Below are 21,669 nucleotides of genomic sequence, written 5' to 3'. Positions count from 1 at the left end.
ATAAGTCCAAGTTGCCCCCGATGTTAAATGTCCCTCTAACGTTTGAATCACACTCGAAATTGCCGTTCAAAACAACAAGGAGACAACCCCGGCGAGTTAATTTTAGTTAACAGACATAATTTGTGCAAAGCGAGTAGCATTCAGGGATAATTAGTGAGTGCTTAACTTTGCTTTTGGCAGCATCGCAGTTCAGCGGCTGGCGAATGAATCACGCTTCATCCTCTACGAGTTCTGGGAACACAACAACGTGTGGAAGAAGTAAGTATGGCGGCATCGCAGCACCCGGTGTACCGTTCACATTATTCACTCATCATTCTGGGGTTCGGGGGGTGGGGAAGGGGGGGGGGTAGTGTGATCAGGTCTACTGCATACTCTGTCTGCAGCAGACCTGTTGTAAGAGACTCATGAATAGGGGCTGAAAGTGGAATTGATTTTCTCCGTCCGTTTGACCTGCAGACAAACTACAGGCAGTTGCTGGTCTGTGTAATCGGCTGTGGACCTTCACTGTGCACAGGGAAGTGGAAGTGATCCCCTCTCTCTCTCTCTGTCCTCTTCGTCCGCCCAGTCACCTGCAGACAAACTACAGCAAGAGCTTCCAGCGGGGGAACGTGGACTTCCTGGAGACCCCTGAGATGATGACCACCATGTTGGTTCCTGGTAGGTCACCACCATCTGTCAGCGTCACTACACTGAATGACTATACATTTCAGTAAGCAGCAGGTAACAGGTAAGGGGTCATCATGGACTGGGACACAGGTTGGGCAGCGGACATTGGGAGTCCAATGCATTGCCGTGGGGCGAGATCACCCTTGTCATTGCACTCTATGGCGAACACTCTCCCCAATAAAACCTCTAAACAGCGCCCCTTTTACGCTGCTCAACCCTTCCCAAACCCTTCTTATTCCAAACTAATAGTCTGCCCTTACTCTGAAACCAAGTACTGTAGCCCCCTTTTGATACCCTTTGTAGAATAGATTTGGGTCTTTTTATTTAGAGAACAATCAATAAATTGACCTTTCCTCACTTTCTCTAGAATTACTGTTGCAATCATTTCTATGTAACCACCTACAACGGCATTATTGATCCTGAGCAATGCATTTGGACATCACACACACAACCACAACACACACACACACACACACACACACACACACACACACACACACACACACACACACACACACACACACACACAATGAGGGGCATTGACTGAGGCAGAGGGCAGTTGCTCAATGTCTCAATCTGATTGGCTGCATTGTTAAGCCTCCGTGGTTTCTTGTTCCTCCACTTCCATTCCCGCCTTTTGTTGGTTTCCCGCCTCCACAGCCTCCTGGTGGGTCATCAACAACAACTGAATGTGGAACCAGTACCACAGCACCTGGTCAGGCGCCATTTTGGATCGAGATGAAACCACACGATCTACTGTTGTACCATCGGCATCAGGAAACTCACCCCTCCCTAACACTACAGCAGCCAACGCTGACAATGCACACAAACACACACGCACACACACACAAACACTTTGTGTGGTCTTGGTGAATAGTATTAGTAGCCAATTTTTACTTCTTAGAGCCTCTGTGCGATCGTCTATTATAACAATCATAGAGTGCAACCTTTACAGTCTATGATTACAGCCTAGAGGAAGTTAAGATTCTGAAGCAATGACTTCTTCAAAGCAGGTCGGAGTCTGTAGGACCTGACATCTTCACTGTGTTTGCAGTCACGTTAGCAGCATCGACACCTTGGCTTTGACGTTCAGCGTCCTGAATAGTTTGTCTGAAAATTACAATCATTGAGTGTCCAATAGTATGGCGTATTGTTGTATAGAGAGAGAGATTGCATATGTGTGTGGGTGAGAGTGTGTTGGATAGAGAGGGAGAGGGAATAGTATGATAGTCAATCGTAGCAGTCCTGGAGACATCAAGTTAGTCTTCATTCTGTTGTAAAGCTCCTGTCTTACCACTGTCATTAATAAAGATAATCTATTGTTTGTATTTGATCTGTGACTTGCTATGTACTTTTCTTCATTATTTCTTATTTTGGAAATAGCTTCTTTCAATCAAACACATACAAAGGGCGACACCATGTGGATATAACTAGATCTACAATGTCAGAAATTCATTGGCCTACTCAAACAGTTTCAACCGTAATTCTCATCCTCCTTATAAAAATATCACAAATTACATCAACTGTATGAATCAGGGATAGGCCAACTCAATGACAATTCAATGAATATTAGGTTTCCACATCCAAGCTCCTCTTGATATTGAATTCAATACATAAAGTAGGCCAACATTTCATTACTATGCGACGCTATATTGCTATTGAATTTCTATTTCCGCTATTAAAGTGAATCATCCTCAGTCAAAATACATCCATCAATTAAAACCTCATTCCCTGGGCAATTACCTCATCCCATCCTCTTCATTAAAATGATAAAACGCAAAGATTGAATGTCAATGATCGATGTCAATGATCCAATGCAACTCCAGGGAACAGTGTTTCTTAATAGCTAGTTAAGAATATGTTTCCCCTCCAGGTCTAATATAGCTCCCATGGATCCGAGGCAGGCAGAGAAACATGAACTTCCCTGCGACTCCATTACCTCTTCTGACTTTCTAACTTGTCAAGGACACATCTTGTTATCAAGGAAGAAGTTAGGCTTTCATTTTCAAGAGAATAAATATAAGATAGGCTTAAATGTACATGCTATATTTGACAGATATAAGGTTACTTAACAGTTAATTTCAAGTGCAAGGGTACATTTTTAATAATTAATATTTTGTGGGGTGGGGGGGGTCCCAAAATATGACTTACTATTCTACAAACAAAATAAAACAAACAGACATTGGAATCGTTTTTCCTCCATTTTATTGATAAATTATCCTTTTTAAAAAGACCAGAGAGCCATCTTTTTCATTCCACTCACGCTACCGTTTTCTATCTATTGAATTTGAACCTGGTTCAAAGTATTATTTTCTTTATTAGTAATACTTTCTGATACAGCATCATCACCATCATCATCATCACATTCAGAACATGGTTAGAAGTTTGGACTGTGTCCGTTGTTGAAAAGACACAATGTTGTTAGCCTATAGCGATGCTAGCTAGGACATGACTCAGTTGGCAACCAGCTCAAGGAGGGAGAAGGCTTACATTCTAAAATCACAGGTAGAAGGAGCTAAAAGCTAAAAACACAATCAAATCTCAAGGCTTTAGCAACCTCGTAAAACAAAACAAAAAACAAGCGAACGGATTCATACTGCAGATGGGATTGACCACGTATTTAAAATCAACGATTAAAAAAATGATCACCTCCAAGCAACTTAAATTAAGTGAAAAACTAAAAATGAAGTATAAATTCTCAACTGGCATGGCAAACAAGCCATAACACACACACACACACACACACGCACAAACACTCATTGTCTAATACTGGGCAGCAACATTGGCACGCACAGGTATTTTTAAGTACAATTTGTTTAAAAGTTGCTCACATCGAGAGTTAAAATCAAAGACTTATAATGTGTCGTCAGCCTTTAAAGGCTGAAGTAGATGGTTAAAATACACTATATGAACATGCAGCTTCCGAAAGCCACGATTTTAGCTAGCAGCAAAACAACACGTACTATTGCATATGAATTGCAGTGCAATGGGCACATATTTCTTAGGAGTTCATCGTCTCGTTTTGGTCTGCGAATGAAAGACTACATGTTGAATGGGTATCACCAAGTGAAGACGGAGGAGTGCTTATCAAAATATGAAAGTTCAGAGACAGAGGGAGAGAGAGAGAGAGAGAGAGAGACATCAAGTCCAACTGGATTGAAAACTAAATATCGGGGCTCAGCAAGGGATCCATTTACAATGTCGAGTGACAAGGATAGACAAAAAGAGATTTAAATCCCACTTTCTGACTCATCTCATAGGCCTATGTGTTCACATTCGGCTCATTGCCCCTGCACCATGGAAGATATATGCAAGTTTCATCAACAATGGAAACTAGTAGGAGGAGACTGACCAACATAAACGTTCTTCAGCAAATTCAATAAAAACACAATGTACAACATGCACCCTATAATAGACAGACACCCACACACTTCAGAACGACACACGTTCTGCTCGGTGTAACACACACTCCCATTCATATCTGAAACAAAAAGAAGCACAAAAATAATGAAAAGTGGCGTAATATTCCATTCATGCAGGGCTGTGCCAAGCCAGGGGTTTCGTGTGGCACCATTCTAGGCAAAGCTGTTCTCTGGATAGCTGACTTTGATGGCACCCCAATAGCATGCCCGTACCAGACAGATGAGACCGATCAGGTAAGCCACCGCCCAGGAAACGTACACCGCATTATAGCGACTGGCAAAGTCTCTGGTGCCCACCTGTTGAAACACACACATTCACGAAAATAGTATTTAAATGTAGCCTTAGTGAGTGACATTGTGAAGTAGTCACTTCCCCAATCCAAAACCGAGGTTCCTCGTGCGGACTACTTTTAAAACTTTCACAAAAAACAAGGTAGCATGTAAACCAACTAGGCAGGGGCAGACCATTAACACAGGGGAAAAAGCTCCCAATATCTTATTGTGAAAATTACGAAGAGATTAGTAAGATCATATGATTGCAGGAAAGAAAGAATTATATATTTCAATGCCTAATTTGAAAATGGGCCAAATTTAAACTGCAGGCGATTCAGCAGTGAAATCAATAAATTATACATTCATCCTAATTTCCAAATGCACATAAAGGGTCATGTTTTAATAATTCAGTCGTTATCTCTTTCGATGATGAAACATATTTCTAAAAGGAAAGGGGGAATATAAAAGCACTCACTGTGAGCCCCACTCCGACGAAGATGCAGATCATTCCTACTGTGATGTACGCACAACAGCGCCTCCTAGGGAGTGCACTGCCAACCGACGATCTGCGCACAGAGGGGGGGAGGAAAAGGTTCAAAGGCGTATTAGCAATATGGCAATATTCGCATGTCTTATTTAAAGTAACACAGATGAAGACATACTGAGAAACACGACACTGGCAAAGAGGTTTGGAAAACACTGAGGTTCTGATAGTCAAAACTACAATTCCCATCTCTTCAGTGATTGTCTCTGGAATGTCAATCCTAGTACTCTCATCTCCTCCGCTGCCAGGAATTTAAGAATGAGCTACTTTGACTTTGGTGAATAAATGACATGATAATGATTCGGCTATTGTGTCTAGACCAGGTGGCTTTCCCAATCCAATACTGTACATTAAGCCACTGATTTAGCGTGGGATTTATTCAGGAATGTTTGAGGGGGGCACGGTGGTAGGCACGGCTGCCACCCGGTCAGGAGGTCCCGGGATCAAACCCATTGGAGACTCGGTCACGTTCTCCCCGTCTCCACACAGCGGTCCTTCCACCAAGAGACTGTATGGTGGCATAATAATGCATCAGTGGAGTGCTTAAGAGTTGGTCCCATGGGGCAGCACCTTCCGCAAAGGGATCCATAGACAACACGTCCCGTTAACTTATTCAGTTCATTCGTCAAAGAACAGGTGGGTGGTCTAAACAGCCAGGCCAACACACTGTTCTGCCCAAACTAACCAACTAAAAGGTCATAGATCACCTTTGTCTCACCAATCCTCTCTACAATATCAATCAGTCACTCTATTAATCCATTAGATTATGTCAACGGCAGATGGAAAGGCAGATTTCCATTGATTCTTATATGGATGCCTTTTAGACTCAAACAAGACGAGCAGCATTTCAAATATCACTAAATAACGACATGTAGCCCTGAATGCTTTATTCAGACAGGCGATCAATCCCTTTAACACGATATGAAGGGAGTTTAGCTCCTGGAGCTCATCCAGATTGAGTTGTGTGGTGTAAGGACGTCACAACCACCACCGCTCTTATTTTCCCCTTCTCAGTTCACAGATGAAAGCGCCCAGGGATCAGTCACATGATCACCTCGTCACAGGGGCCCCAACACGTTTACATATCCCATTTAACACCAACTCCAGTTCTCTCTCTCTCTCTCTCCCCACACCCACACCCTTCCGGAAACGACATCCAACTGCAGGAGAGTTGCAAGGAATGTTATTCAGGATTATATATTATTAATAAAGAAACAATATGGCGCTCTCTTCCTGCCCAAGCACCCCTGCAGGGCTCTCATGTGACCAGGCTCAGACTTCAGGAATCACTGGTATTTCTCTGGCTCAATGGTGGGGGGGGGGGGGGGGGGGGGGTAACATCCCCTTGTTTCTGCACACCCTCCACTTCTATTCCTTGCAGCCACATCCCTACTGAGCCGTGCCTTCTATCTCTGCGGGTTATACATGCTCCCACATCTTACTGCTGGTCAAATGATAAGCCTCTCTCTTTATTTCAGATCCAGCTTGACTCATGAGGACGAATAGTAGTAATATTAACATATTATTATCTTATTATCATTATGAAATGCGTCATGTCACTCTGGAGAAGAAAGAGGTCAGATAGCAGTGTGACATGCAATCTCAAGGGGTGAATACATCATGACTCATGAATAAATCGAATTGATGAGGTGTTCAACATAACAGAGATGTAGAACGTCTGTTGACATGAATCCACAGACAAGCACGCAGGTCCCAGATTGACTGGGGAGGCCGCCTCTGATTTAATCAGAACAAAGAGGAATCAGAAGATGTAAAGAGACACATTCTGTCTCAGTACATCTTCTCATGCTCGGTGAGAGGGAATGAAGAGGCGCGGGGGGGGGGGGGGGGGGGGGGGGGTCTTGAGCTAAATCCCTGCTAGATCTCATGACCATGTGACAGCCCATCGGATGGCACTGCCTCACTGCGTCTCATTTATTCCTCTCCTCCCACACTTTTTCCAGGGCTCTCTCATAACTGGCCCAGTCGCGTGGTGAGGCCACAGTTAGCCCTGGATCACTAATGCCCATCACACGTCTGGATTAGCCTCCACACAACCCTCTGGAAGCCAGAGGGCTGTGTGGAACGAACACACAAACACCCGACACACACACACACAATGCACAGTGATGAGGTTTAGAAACATTAGCAGCTGGCTTATACTTTCGTAGCAAACTTGGTCGAATTAGGCCTACAATCCTACACTACTTAGGGCGTTCTTTACTACATATTTGTGTTATGTGAATGTCATTTCATCAGACAGAATGATAGCTGCAGCCTTAAATCAGGCATAATCTGACAACGGAAAGATACTTTGTTTTGAATGAAGTAGGTCATTTTGAGGTGGTCCAGAAAGACCGCTGTTCCGCGTGTACACAGTTTATGATGACAGATACCAGGTTACACTGTCTGTACTACAGCAGCGTTGATGTACTCACATTTTTTTGCAGTGTGGGCACTTGGCTAGCGTATTAAACCGGAGCTCCATCCACTGTAAGGACAACAAACAAACAAGCAAACAAAGACAGAATGCGCCAAGTTAAACAAGGAACTCACCAGAAATTAATCGAGCTGATTCTCATGCCGATAATCACGCGGCATGAGTCCTGAATTTCAGGCAGAGTTCCATGATTATCTCCCTTAATGCTCCGGTGGAAGGAGGTCTGTAGGGGTCCTCGTCAACCCCTCATGTAAACACCAGTCATTGTGGGACATCCCTTCTTTGAAATCAGAAGGTTTAAACCTGGGCCAATGGTAGGCATTGAGTAAAGCATTAATGCGATGAGATGATAGTTGAATGTTATGGGAGCGTCAATGCATAGTGTCAAAGGTGTTAGCCGACTGGTGCGTAGCAGGAGCACACAAACAACAGTCCACGCCACTACGCTTGCTACGGTTAGCGTTCACAGTGCACTACCGGGACTTCTGATGTTAGAATTGTGGTGTTAATAACATAGCACTAAATATAAATCAACATGTCCTTGTTACATCGGTGCAACATGTGGCTTTTCACAGTTGGAATTTTGTAGGGTTTACATGAAACAACATCTTACTGCCAAATTCAACGATCGATTTTGTACCCCGTTAAAATGCATCAATGGAACTGGCGAACCGCATTCACCAAGGTTTCTTGAACGTTTCTACAGATCTCTCAGCCACACTGCGAGGTCTTTGAAACAAACAAACGCTCTTTGAAACAAGACGTAGGCGGAAGAGTAGCCCGTTTGCAACAGTGTAAGTAAGGACAGGAGAGGTGCGCAGGTGGATTGAGGCACCACTAGTCTATGGTTAAGGGGTGTTAGGGGGGGTTGGGGGGGGGGGGGGGGTCCCCCGGGACGCGACCAGCCGTCTCAACCTGTTGCTGGGCTGGGGGGGAGCCGTCAGTGGGGAGGGGGGCCAGAGGCTGGGAAGACCTGGCGTCCTCACTGCCCTACAGGGGCCACAACGCGGGACAGTGTGTGGGATGAAACACGTTTAAAATGAATAGACACGTCTCGTCTAGAGAGACTGAATGTACGTCAGGGCAGCCACAGTGGGAGGAGAAGTATTGGTCTAAAAACAGGGGATAAGCACAGAATAGAATGATGTTTTTTTCTTATTATTGGCCTGTTTAGTCTAGTCAGTGGGAATTTAATGCCTTTCATTAAATCTAAGCAAATTTGTGAGTTAACTAAGAAGGTGTTATGGCTGGTGTTCATGTGTTCATACTAGGAAGGTGTTGTGTGTTATGGCTGGTGTTCATGTGTTCATACTAGGAAGGTGTTGTGTGTTATGGCTGGTGTTCATGTGTTCATACTAGGAAGGTGTTGTGTGTTATGGTTGGTGTTCATGTGTTCATACTAGGAAGGTGTTGTGTGTTATGGCTGGTGTTCATGTGTTCATACTAGGAAGGTGTTGTGGGCTATGTCGTGTGTTCATGTGTTCATGGTAGGAAGGTGTTGTGGGTTATGCCTTGTGTTCATACCAGGAAGGTGTTGTGTCTTGTGTTCCTACCAGGAAGGTGTTGTGTCTTGTGTTCATGTGTTCATACCAGGAAGGTGTTGTGTCTTGTGTTCCTACCAGGAAGGTGTTGTGTCTTGTGTTCATGTGTTCATACCAGGAAGGTGTTGTGTCTTGTGTTCCTACCAGGAAGGTGTTGTGTCTTGTGTTCATGTGTTCATACCAGGAAGGTGTTGTGTCTTGTGTTCCTAACAGGAAGGTGTTGTGGGTTGTGTTCATGTGTTCATACCAGGAAGGTGCTGTGGGTTGTGTTAATGTGTTCATACCAGGAAGGTGTTGTGGGTTGTGTTCATGTGTTCATACCAGGAAGGTGTTGTGTCTTGTGTTCCTAACAGGGAGGTGTTGTGTCTTGTGTTCATGTGTTCATACCAGGAAGGTGTTGTGTCTTGTGTTCCTAACAGGAAGGTGTTGTGGGTTGTGTTCATGTGTTCATACCAGGAAGGTGTTGTGGGTTGTGTTCATGTGTTCATACCAGGAAGGTGTTGCCACAGTGCCCACAGACCACCCGGAGCCCCTCTGGCTGGGCGGGCAGGGCGGGCTGGGCCGGCTGCTCCTCGGGGATCACCATCACCGGGCTGAGGTTGATGATGCGTCTGCTGTGGGATGGGGCACAGCATAGCACAGCGTTGTCATGCCAACTAAGTGATGCTAATGTGCTGTTCCACCCCCTGAAAAACAACGATGAACCACAACCCGAGAATGGACACGATTCAGCAGAGACCCACTCTGGTCTCTGCCGTTTTTTCAGCATTTAGCAACTTTATGAATCCGAGCAACAAATTAGAGCGAGAATAATCAAAGCAATCAAATTAATATTGGACGGACTCCAGAAGGAAATGGAAGTGCAATATGAGTTAAAGATAAATAAATGTATGATTTATTGTGTCAATTTCCAATAAATCAGTTTCATTCTCTTTGTTGACACCAAAAAGAAAATGGCTACCCACAATTGAGTCGAATAGTGCGTCTGTAACGCTGGCTCCACTATACCCTCTCTGGTGATCGGAAACTTGTCACCCACGTGCACCGGTTGGGGTTTAAATGCATGGCAGGAATCACGTCACCGACACCCAGTTTTTGTAAAATTCATAATTCTGCAAATGCATTTCATCAGTGGGCCGTAGACTCAGTCCCATCATGTAATGTGAGCCTAGACCAGAGGCATGCTGCGCTGGGCGGCTCCTTCCCCCCTACCAGTTGGGTCGGGGACAGCCTATCCTGCGGGACGTGTCTTTGCAGATGAGCAGGCAGTTGCAGGGACACCGCACATACTTCTTCCCTGTTGGAGGGTTTTTGATGGGCTGCAGTAAATCAACACATAAAGGGGACATCGGGAAACGTTTCTTAGTGCGACACAAATGAAGAAAAGGTTGTGAAATACAATCTAAGTGCTGCTGAATAAGCCCCCCGACACATAACGGTGACTCATTCAGAGAAAGTGCTGGAACACCGATATATATCTTTGCAAGTCAGAGGCTCAAAGCACACTTTACCTGGACTGCATTGTGTAATTCAAAATGCTGCAATTCGCATGCTTGTCCTCAAGACCCCATGGAGCGTAAAGAGACCTTTTTATTTTGCAATACTATGGGACATTTAGGTGGAGATCATACGGCTATAATATGTATTTTAGTTATTAAACTAATGCCAACAATTACCCGACATACAATAACACAAACTCTAGAGACCCAAAATAAATTCTCAATTGCCCGTTCAACTCAATCTCTCTAAGGACCCCAGGTCAAGGTCTGAGCCCAGCACAGAGCAGTGCATTGAGGGCCGGTAACAAATAATAGTGGGCTATATACGTGGGTGACGTTGGAGGCCGGATATCAGTCAGCACTGGCCCAGCTCTAATGAGAGCGGCAAACCCCTCCCATGAATTTGTGATGACAAATTGCCCTTCACTCCGCCCCCACAAGGACAGCCAATCCCCCACGGTCTTCATTCGTCTCTCTCTCTACGCTAACATGTCATCGGGGCCCTCCATCATAAAGACCGGCCACAGCCTCAACCCCTACAGGTCATGGCGTCAGGGGGAACACCGAGGCGGTATCTCTTATAGCAACTGGTTGCATGAATTAACGAAAGCAAGAGAGAAAGGAAAGCAAGAGAGAAAAGAAAGAAAGACACAGACAGAAAGAGACAGACAGACAGTAAAGACACAGACAGAAAGAGACAGACAGAAAGAGACAGACAGTAAGTAAAGATACAGACGGAAAGTAAAGACAGACGGAAAGTAAAGACACAGACAGAAAGTAAAGATACAGACAGAAAGTAAAGATACAGACAGAAAGTAAAGATACAGACAGAAAGAAAGACACAGACCGACAGAAAGGACACACAAAACACCACAATTCAAAGAGATTGATAAAATCATTATCCACCCATCATTACGACCCGACGCTTATGAAGCTTAGGAGAGGCTGACCCAAACCCCCTCCCTGATAATTAGAGTTCTCTCCCGACCCCCCCTGCCTACCGTGGCCTCGTTGCACACGGTGCACTTCACCACGTGCTGGTGCAGCTTGCCGTCCAGGTTGATGAGTGACTGGCACACGCGACAGTTGATGACGGGCATGCCCCCCGCATCCGGGCTGGCGATGGCTGTGTAAGGAGGAGGTAGTTCGGCTTAGGAGAGGGGAGGTAAAGCACACACACACAAACACACACACACACACACAGGGCTGTTAATATCATGCAGACATGCACGCTATCTTCACAAAGGGCTGAATGGGACGAGGCTTGTTCTACTTATGTTTGTGTATAAGAGGAGGAGACACTAGACGTGGGCCCATTTCCACTGGAGTCAGCGGAAATCTAAATGAATCTAAAATCTTTCAGTATTCTACGTCAAAATAGAAAAGCTTTAGAAATCACTGTGTGTGTTTTAAAAAACTTTAAAACACACACACACACACACACACACACACACACACACACACACACACACACACACACACACACACACACACACACACACACACACACACACACACACACACACACACACACACACACACACACACACACACGGTAAAGTTAACGCCGGTAACAGCTGGAATCATCCAATTCAGATTCATCAAAGAACATAACAGACGTGTTTTGTCAGCGATCAGGCCCCAGGATGTATAGATTTGAATGACGAGGTAAGGAAGTATCCCAATAAGTCGGTCTAAATAAAAAAACAAAACATAAAAAGATAAGACCATGACGTGACGTCCCAACAGACTAATAAGGCCAACTGCTGTGATGGATGAAGACCGGGTTAGGAGGTTCCTAAAATGGCTTCTCCACCAACATTTATCCCAGCGTGGGAATACGCTCCACGTTGGATAAACAGGGGTAGTGGGGAGGGCAATAAAGTAATATAGTTTGTCAAAGAAACAAGCAACTGCCAACATGCTTGCATACTACATGTCAGCATTCCCCCCCCCCCCCTGGACACCAGCTGGGGTCGATAAACTCATGGGGAGGGGGCTAAGTGCTGACCTATTAGATGCTACAAGGACAAACCATGTTACAAAGGCTTTTAGAGACATCACTGTTTAGAGACAATACGATGGACCGCTGGGTTGGTGACAATCTTTCTAACTTAAAATAAGGGGTCACAGGCCAAAATGGGGACTGAGAGCCATATCCCCTGACAATTAAAAACTATTTCTTTCATACAACTGGTGAATTTACATTGAAATGCATTTTCAATTGAATGAACTGTTCAATTTTCCTAGCGTCTCATCTTGGTGATCATTGAGCCCTGGGAAGAGATTTCATGTTGAATGTATGTCATGTTGAACCACATTGCATGAGGGACCATGGTATGTGATCTCCTCTGGGGGTCTTCAGCAGACCACCATAGCCAGGCTAAACCTATGACAGCCCGTGACTAGCCGCATTTTTGCTCGACATGTGACCAGACTGTTGTACTGTAAAGAAGCCCTGGAGGCTGTTTAACACAAAACGGATGGGTCATTTACAGGAGCGAAAATGTAGAATAGTTAGTAGTAGATTTCGGGACTTCGATGACATTCATTTCTTCTAATCATTTAGAAGAAACTGTCTTAAAGTAAAACTACTTTTCATTGGTGGTTCCATTTGTCTAGAGATAATATGATATGGTGGGATGTTGTGAAAACCTCAAAAGTATTCAAAATGAAGTTAATCCTAATAATAATAATAATAAAAAACAAATTACTAAAAAGTGCCGTGCACTTATAATTCAAACACAACCTTCATCACAATATCGCTCATGTTTTCCAATGCTTCTGTTCGTTTGTCTAATAATATCACATTCATGGCAGGATGAAGTACAGAGAAGTATTATGACATTTATAACATTTATTGTTATTGTGCATTATGAAGCAGAACTGCTCCCAGAGGAGAGCACCCCGTCCTGCTAGGACAGGGCCACGGCCAGGGGCCGGCTGAGGTCCGGTCCACGAAGCGTGACTAACTCAGGACGTGTCTCACTTGTTTCTACCAGTGTGGCCTATTTCAGCCGAGGCCTTTACCCAAAGTGCCTTACAGTGGTTTTAGATGCATGTCATTACGGAGCAGGTGTGTGTGTTGGGTATCTTGCCCAAGGGCGCCACAGATTCCTAAATTCATTAGAAAGAATTTGCTGTGAGCAATGATAGTTGTTCCTTACCATCTAATGCTAAAAGATATTTCTTTGAGAAAAATGCAATATGTAGTCATTTTCTTCTGTGTTGCTCGTTGGCTGTTCCTCTCATCTGCCTGTCATGTACAAGGAGACGAGTTGGAAATGAATAACTAAAAAGGGAGGAGAGGGGGCTGTAATAAGAGAAAGATTTTCTCCTCTGACCATCAACACCACTGAAACAACCACCACCGTTTTCCTTCCTGCCGTGCTTTCCTCCAGCTCTCAGTGAGCACTTAAAGCCTGAGTAGGGTACTGGTACACAGACTGCTGCCTGGCCCAGCTGGGTCTTCATGGGTTGTTTGTTTGGTCTGCAACGTGGCGTTGCTGGTGGCAATGCACTCTCTGACTGGTTTGACTGGTTTGACATGTTTGACAGACAGGCTAATCGACCAACTGCATTCAGGACCCAGGTCAATTTACAAAATATGCCGTTTTTAATACAGTGTTCACTCCGCAAACAGGGACTAGATTATAAATTAAAATATATATCAATAGAATTTCTATCTGGAAATGAAATGGAACATTTGAGTGAATAATTGCCAATAAAACGTTTGGTATGGTTCTGACATAACAAATATTACATTCAGTGTAGAGCTCATAGCAACATGTGACTAGAATTTTAGAGTACCGCCCAGAAAAGTATCTGTGCGTACAATGGCTTTCCTTCTCTGTGAGGAGTGCTGATATCACAACACTGCAGTCTTGGAGGGCCCGGCTGTAAATATAACCTCTAGATCGGCCATGGATTGTACAATAGTTGAAAGTACAGAAGAGTGAACACAGAATGATCCTTAAACTGACAATGTTTTATCGTTATTTTATCGTCATTATTGCCAGACAGAAAACCCCATCTTTATACACACTATATGAACCTATGATACGTGTTTTGGTTTCATGAAAGACGTTAATAATAGTATAGGCCACACACACACACACACACACACACACACACACACACACACACACACACACACACACACACACACACACACACACACACACACACACACACACACACACACACACACACACTTTGTCTGCTGACTCCCCATAATCCTGCTTACACATTGCTAGGGGATTGTATTCCAACTAACTGAAGAAAAGGAATTAGCCATGGTCCACAGTTCAGAGAGGGAGAGTCTAGGTCAGGAAATATCCAGATATCCAGTCATCTGCCAAGTCCAGAAGCAACTATCAAAGGGCTGTTATTTTTTGATAATTTAAAGTCCAAGTATTCATTATCAGAGTGGGAAATAGGAATGTACAGATTTGAGTGCATAAGGACAGAAACACTATATTTCAAATCTCCACTTCCTAACCTATAAGCCCCATTTACCTCTAGATTCGTAGAGACTAAAAGTGTTCAGTTAAATCTATTCATAATTTTGTTCAGCCTGGTTAACTGACCAGTATACTTCACAAGTAGCCTACCGGAGTAAGATGTTATTTTTGTATGGATGCTAATCATCATAGACCTTGTCTGTAAGCATCACCACAGCAAATAGACACACACAGCAAAAAAGCAAAAAACATAAATATTGGCAGCTTTGGAATGACATTATAATGAATCACTTTCTCTATCCTGAAACGAAACCCAATAACATAATGGTGCCTTCTGAGACCAGAGAACCACCAAACGCAGCCTAGATGGTGCTTGGTTTTCTTGCTATCCGATCAGACCAAATCCAGTGGAAGAAAGGAGCTACCCTCTTGCCATGTTCAGCCTGGGCCTACTGCTAGCTTGATTTATAAAAAGGTCTAAACGTTTCTACCGAAGCGTGCTAATAACTTAACGCGACCAGAGCAGATTAATAAAACATATTATCAAAGGAAGAGTTTGTGTCCATTTGTATCCATTTCTCTGCATGACTGTGCACGTTATCACACAGCCTGATCAGATATAAGGCTTTGAGGGGGCAAGAGGTGACTGGACCTTATGGAACAATCCAAGTGGTCCTTGTTAGTTCTGAGTGGCTACCACTGATTAAAAATATATATATATGCAGCTATATATATATATATATATATATATATATATATATATATATATATATATATAAATATATATATATATATATATATATATATATATATACATATTAAACGAAGCCTGATACCAAAATAACTGGTGTAGGCTATCAAGCACTGATTTGTATCCTGAAACATCTGGCTACATGTACACATGTATTAGGAAACCATTGGAAACAATGGCCTCCTATGTTATGCAGTACAGACAGTTTCTAATGAAATGAAACACTGTATACGGTTATGCGTAATGTCCTACATAGTTCCTCAATAATGACACATATTTGTGTTCTTGTTTGGAGCATTAGGCTGCGCAGCACATGAAGCTGTGATGCAAGCATTCCTGGAGAAAGAAGAGCTGTTATTGTCGGCCCATGTACGTTAACCCCCTGCTCCACTCAATCTCTTCGCTTTCTCCTCCACCAATTGATTTTCCACCGACGCCAGCTGCCATAGCCTCTATTTACGCACCAATTCGAAACATTGCACACCGCGACGAAACGCCCAAAAATGATTCAGCATGCAGAGGAGGGAGCAGAGATCCCGTCGCGTGTTTACCTCGGGGGCTCGGCTCCTGCAGATACGGGGGGGCCACCGGGCTGACGTTCTCAGAGTTGGGGGCCGACAGCAGCGGCGATCGTTCGTCCATGCCGTCCGAGGCCATGACAGCAGCGGTGGATTCAGAGCCGATTTAAAAGAAACAATACGAATGGTGGTGGTGGTGTGGGTGACTGTCTTTCCTCGGCATGGAGGAGAAGCCAGTGATTCGGGGAGCTCGCTGCTGCTAACCAACGCGTTCGACGGAGTCGTGGAGGTGGAGCCTTGTGTTGTGACCGGGTAGTGGGGGTGTTTTAGGCACGCAGGAAGGATACCCCGACCTTCTCCCAACCCTCCAACCTCCACATTTATTGACATCATGCTGTTAAACATCATTACAGGGGGCAGGCTTATTGTGTTTGAAGAATTTAAAAGTTACATTTATATCAGAGATAGCAGGCCAATAACAGGCTATGAGAATATTAGGCTGTTATTAGGAATTCATGTTATGATTTGCTATTGCGGATATCCACTATTTAATATGCGATGAGTCAAATTATCTCGTAAGGGGACTGCTTTGCAAATTATTTAAATTTCCAAGAATTTAGATAAACTCAATATTATTGAAATCGACTGTAGCGCTTCAAACGACGTCATACTATATTTATTCCACAAGATGGCGCACCATACTTAGCCATTTGTGTATTAACCTATGTTCTTTCCCGGTGCTTTCATAGTTCATTATTGCGGTCTTTACTAAAATGACGTAACACAGCAAAGCACGCATGCTCGGGATCACATCCCCACCCACTGAGCTTAAATGGCAAAACAGACCTGGATGAAACTATGTCTCATGAGAAATGTAGGCCTATAGTTATGTAAATAGTAGGCCAAGTCCTCTAAGTTTTATAATTTTCGAATGTACACATATTTTATGGAGTGGACCTTTTTTCTACACATCACGTTTAAGCATTGAATCATCACAATCATCATTCTGCCTCCTAATTCATGGTTAGTTTCCTCAAACACCAAATGGCTCGTAAATTCCGAGGTCTGTCGCCCACTTTCCAACTCCTCAGTTTTCCGCTAATTGGGTCTGGACTCGGAATAATGTTTTAAGAGAAATGATGACATTAGATCCATTAACAGAACAATACATTTAAACCTGTCCGGTCTATCTACAATAACTCTTGGATTTTTGTAAAAAAAAAATGCTCGGTTTGGGTGAGGAAAAGTTCCACTCACAAGAAGTAGCTTGTTTCGTGTTTGTTTCGAGCAGATGGTTTCAGACCGCGCGCTCCAGACGCGGAGCGACTCATTCTTTCCGACTGTTAAAGCGCGAGCGACTGGCCCGCGTGCGTCGTCCAGATCTCTCGTGAAGGTAAAAACCCACATTATCTAAAAATCCTTCATCTTCTAGATATCATGTCTACTGAGTATTTCAAAATAGTGCACGGGAATTTTACGCAGCTAGTTTCCAGATTGCGATGATCCAGAATGTTTTAACCTATACGACATGCTACAGAATGAACACATAGAAATGTGTTTCTGTTAGGCCTACTTTGAGGCAGAACTCGTGAGCTTGTATCAGCAACATCTGCGTTACATACTTCGTAAACATCTCAATAACATATCAACAACATCTGAAAGCTACCAACGTACGTCCTTTTCAAACAAAAGCCGCTTGCGTTTTTAACCAGATAAACGTTTTAAACAAAGTACAAGACTACAAATAGTTCATATTTAGAATGCAAATCTCTTTTTGTGTTTATTTCATCTTTCCTTGTGTAGGATTTTTTTTTTTCAAAAGCAACAATGCGCTGTCCATTTGCTGCATGAAATAGTTTTGTGAGTGAGTGAGGGACTGAATGATTGAGTGCAAGCTTCACCAACCATGCATGACCTGGGACCTTTCCCCCGCTGTCCCCCTAGAAAGAGTCGAGATGGTCGAAGGGGAGGTGAGATGGACCTGGCTGGGTGTCTCCTGCTGTCTCCTGCTGTGCGCCGTCAGCCCAGCGGGGGGCGAGAGTGCTGCAGGGGAGCCGCCAGACCTCTTCTGGGACTGGGAGCTGGGCTCCGGTGGGGGTCGACCCCTCCCCCAGGAGGAATTCCTGCACATCTTCTCTGCCGCCGATAGTCCCTTCGTCACCGAGACCCTTAACCGTCCTGCCAACTGCAGCCAGCGGTTCCGGCTCCCGTCGGCCTCGGCGGTCTGTTGGGAGGACGCGGCCGGCCCGGAGGAGCTGGCCCGGTCCCGGCAGTTGGTTCTGCAGAACCAGGCGGCGCTGGAGGCCGTGGCCAGCTCCAGCGGGACGGAGGTGGAGGAGGGCGTGTCGACCGTGACGTACGCCCAGCGGGTGCGTGGTGATCTGCGGGCCGTTGTGGTAGACCACCAGAGCATGGGGGTGACCATGGACACCATGCAGCAGGTGTTGACGTCGCTGCAGGAGAAGAGGAGGGAGGGCACCGAGCAGAAGGTCTACCTGAGGTGAGGGAGAGCGTCACATGGGTTTCGATCTGGTTCCACACAAGTGGAACCAGTGGAACAATATCAAATAGACCGAAAAAATGGTATAGATGCACTTGACATAAAACAAAAAGTTCATCATTTTTTTAATCTGTACTAGTTAGAATACACCCCCCCACCCCCACCCCTCAAATACGTCTGTTAATTTGTAGCACACAATTAGGCCCAATCCCATTTCTACCCCTTACCCCTCCCCCTTGTTTTGAAGGGGTAAGGGGAAAGGGGAAGGGGTAGAAATGGGATTTTGCCTAAAGCCAATCCCATTTCTAACCCTTCCCCCTTCCCCCTCCCCTTACCCCTTCAAAACAAGGGGGAGGGGAAGGGGTAAGGGGTAGAAATGGGATTGGGCCCTAAAGTGTAACAGAATCTGCTGCCCTTGAGAGCATACATTTCATTCTGCATTTTTTCTCATCCTACGCTTCATCCTTAACTTGAATATACATCCGTCTTTGACCCTCTTCAGCATGAGGGAGCATCTCGCCAGCGCAGGGGACTCCATCAACGGCAGAGAGCAGATTGCAGAAAACCTGGAACACCAACTCTCCCATCTCGAGACATCTCTGCTCAACATGCAGCATCGCCTCAACAAGATACTAATGCAGTAAACACGCAACCTTTTCTCTGTGTTGGTTCGGGTGTGAGGCATTTGTCAGGTATTTGCACTCATTCCATATTATATATTATGGCAATGTAGGGGATTTAGCACATGTTCAATCTCTCCACCGTAGCGGTGAGAACGGAACGATTTATCAGTATGCAATTATATTACATTTACATTTAGTTGAACCGATACACGTTATCCACAGCCATGTACAAGTGAGGCCGTGAACATATGAACCATACAATATTGAGGAATCAAAAATGTTATTCCGTGGGCTGGAATAGCACCAGTTTGTTTGTTTTGTTTTTTAAAAACAAAGTGCAGATTATCTCTAGGAATCAGAACACCACTCTTCATGTATGAACATCATACAAACATACACTCCAACGTTCAAGCGCTGTGGAAAGCTCTGAACTCTGTGAGTTTGAAACACGTGGTATGCGGATGCATTAAAGATTCCTGCTTAAACAGACATGTTCCATAAAGACCATTTATGGCAGACTGTCCATTTTATAGGTTCTCACAAAAAACAGAAGAAAAAAAAGGTTTAACTAGACTAGTAAAGTGGTTTGACCGATAGCTGAAGTTTAATTAGCCTCTTTGGAATATGATGTAAATGACTGTTGCACATGGGAAGCTTTGAAAATATGTAATTATCGGAGAATGTTTTAAAGGATCAATAAAGACGATTAAACTGATGTCTTCTAACCCTAACATTGAGTTGCAGACAAGATGCTTGATGTAAAAACATTTTTTTTTTTATCTATATCAAAACATATACAACATATAAGCATACTCAATGTTATGCTCAACATATCATAGGCCAATCGAAGTGTACACATTACTGTATTGAGATCAAAAATCTTGCTTTGTAGTTGGAATGAAAAAAAACAATTTTTGGCTAACTTTGGTTACATCTCTTCCTCATCGACATATTCCAAATAAAACAACAAAACTAAATTTAAAGGACCGCTCTGGGGAGAAAATCCTCTAGTCTAGTGTATGAAACAAACCTGGTCCCAATAATCAAAGTAAAAAGTATACTGTCGCAAACTAGCACATATATTCACATCCAATGGTATTGCATTGACTGCATGCTTGCGTTGTTTAATCTTTACAAACACAATATTAGATTAGATACCACACTTAAGATTTCTAACTGTGATTGTGACTGTTGTTTGGAGGCCTATTTTAAAATAAATAAGGGGTGTCATTCCCACTCCAGGATATATAGCTTCTTAATTCATCGATAGAAACTTGCATGAAATTCTTCTGCAAGAGTACTTCAGGAGAATTTCGGACTTGATTTAAAATTCACCCGAATTAGCTCTTGTTTCCCCCTCGTCAACAGAAGTTCCCTCATCTACGTTCATTCTCACTGGATGGCGACCTATAGATACACGTTATGACATCATCCGATGCAAAATGCCCTGAAGAAAATGTCAGATGTCTGCTTCCTCGTCTTCGATTTGCTCCAAGGTCTTGAGATAATCCCCAGCCAAAATCTTCTTTGGTAGGATATCTGTCAATAAAAAAACACAAACAAATTCAATTTTATCATGGGTTTTGTTGTCGGTATTGCCAGCATGATTTTTTTTTTTAATCTACACTTTCTCAGAATCCTTTTATATATGCAACAGGTTATAGCCTGTTGTCAGAATGTATATACATAGTCAGAGTTTAACCCCATGGCAATGTGTGAATTTAAAAAGATTGCATTGTACAACAATAATTTTGTGGATGATAAACTTGTGTTTCAACATGGTTAATCAAAATACTATTATAGCTATAGTTCTCACCAGTGAGGAAGTGAAACGTGTCCTTCTCCTCTGCAGTGCTGGCCAGGTCACTGTATGAGAGCGACTTCGACCCTTTGCCAGATCCATTGTTGAACGAGGACACAGCCAGGTACTGGACAAACAGCTCCTTCAATAAGATAAAACATATCAGAAGTCGAACAAGAGGGGGCGAGATGGACAATACTCCAAGAAATCACTCTGAATCCAAACAATTTCAGTTAGTTACGAGCCTATCAACAATGCAGCAAATGTTGAAATTTAAGCTATCTGAACACTGTCAAGTAAACTTAATCTTACTGTTGCCTTCGTGGTGAGAAAGAGCGCCTCCTGGTTGATGTTAGAGACGTCAGGAGAACTTTTCATGATCAGCCGTACTCTTGAGATTGGGAGAGAGATGTTTTTGTTTGTGGAGACATTATTATCTTTGTCTGCTGTGTTTGCAGACATCTTCATGGATACAGTAGTTTGCTTACAATGCCGACCCAGTGCGTCCAGAGTGAGCGCGGATAAACGGTGAAACGGAAGTAGGGGATGTTTTGAACGGTGACGCCGATATCAAACTTCCTTTCCTTTAGAATCGAAGAATGCAATTACAATTTTCGTTTTTACATCA

At 43.7% G+C, this 21,669-nt stretch overlaps 4 protein-coding genes across 6 annotated transcripts in view; 2 read left to right on the top strand and 2 right to left on the bottom strand.

Moving 5' to 3' along the window:
• necab1 (N-terminal EF-hand calcium binding protein 1) overlaps nucleotides 1–1,570 on the top strand; it is a 26,846-nt gene extending 25,276 nt beyond the window's left edge. The window contains exons 11-13 of one of the 2 annotated variants that reach the window (XM_056582858.1): nucleotides 181–258; nucleotides 566–657; nucleotides 1,327–1,570. In XM_056582858.1, the coding sequence (XP_056438833.1) occupies nucleotides 181–258; nucleotides 566–657; nucleotides 1,327–1,355 (199 nt within the window). In that variant the 3' untranslated portion in view covers nucleotides 1,356–1,570. Of the gene's footprint in view, nucleotides 1–180; nucleotides 259–565; nucleotides 828–1,326 lie in introns of those variants that run through there. The other variant, XM_056582857.1, reaches the window with a different exon arrangement.
• A 1,264-nt stretch (nucleotides 1,571–2,834) lies between these two features.
• Nucleotides 2,835–16,416, bottom strand: pip4p2 (phosphatidylinositol-4,5-bisphosphate 4-phosphatase 2). 2 transcript variants are annotated; one of them, XM_056583209.1, is made up of 7 exons: nucleotides 16,151–16,416; nucleotides 11,387–11,511; nucleotides 10,099–10,205; nucleotides 9,377–9,500; nucleotides 7,344–7,396; nucleotides 4,837–4,927; nucleotides 2,835–4,385 (listed from the first exon to the last, which is right to left on the bottom strand). In XM_056583209.1, the coding sequence occupies exons 1-7, from the start codon at nucleotides 16,254–16,256 to the stop codon at nucleotides 4,242–4,244; spliced, it is 750 nt and encodes a 249-aa protein (XP_056439184.1). In that variant the 5' UTR covers nucleotides 16,257–16,416; the 3' UTR covers nucleotides 2,835–4,241. The 2 variants fall into 2 exon arrangements, with proteins under 2 accessions (XP_056439184.1, XP_056439183.1); XM_056583208.1 differs by having other exon boundaries at nucleotides 2,836–4,385; nucleotides 11,387–11,535.
• An 825-nt stretch (nucleotides 16,417–17,241) lies between these two features.
• si:ch211-57n23.1 (uncharacterized) lies at nucleotides 17,242–20,822 on the top strand. Its single transcript, XM_056583312.1, has 3 exons — nucleotides 17,242–17,510; nucleotides 18,062–18,617; nucleotides 19,120–20,822. The coding sequence occupies exons 2-3, from the start codon at nucleotides 18,073–18,075 to the stop codon at nucleotides 19,259–19,261; spliced, it is 687 nt and encodes a 228-aa protein (XP_056439287.1). The 5' UTR covers nucleotides 17,242–17,510; nucleotides 18,062–18,072; the 3' UTR covers nucleotides 19,262–20,822.
• On the bottom strand, nucleotides 19,761–21,579 carry chrac1 (chromatin accessibility complex subunit 1). The gene is made up of 3 exons (XM_056583313.1): nucleotides 21,354–21,579; nucleotides 21,057–21,183; nucleotides 19,761–20,779 (listed from the first exon to the last, which is right to left on the bottom strand). The coding sequence occupies exons 1-3, from the start codon at nucleotides 21,507–21,509 to the stop codon at nucleotides 20,700–20,702; spliced, it is 363 nt and encodes a 120-aa protein (XP_056439288.1). The 5' UTR covers nucleotides 21,510–21,579; the 3' UTR covers nucleotides 19,761–20,699.
• Between the last annotated feature and the right edge of the window lie 90 nt (nucleotides 21,580–21,669).

Source organism: Gadus chalcogrammus, chromosome 22 (assembly GCF_026213295.1).
Source record: "Gadus chalcogrammus isolate NIFS_2021 chromosome 22, NIFS_Gcha_1.0, whole genome shotgun sequence".
Lineage (NCBI taxonomy): Eukaryota > Metazoa > Chordata > Actinopteri > Gadiformes > Gadidae > Gadus > Gadus chalcogrammus.
This window is presented reverse-complemented; position numbering and strand designations above follow the sequence as displayed.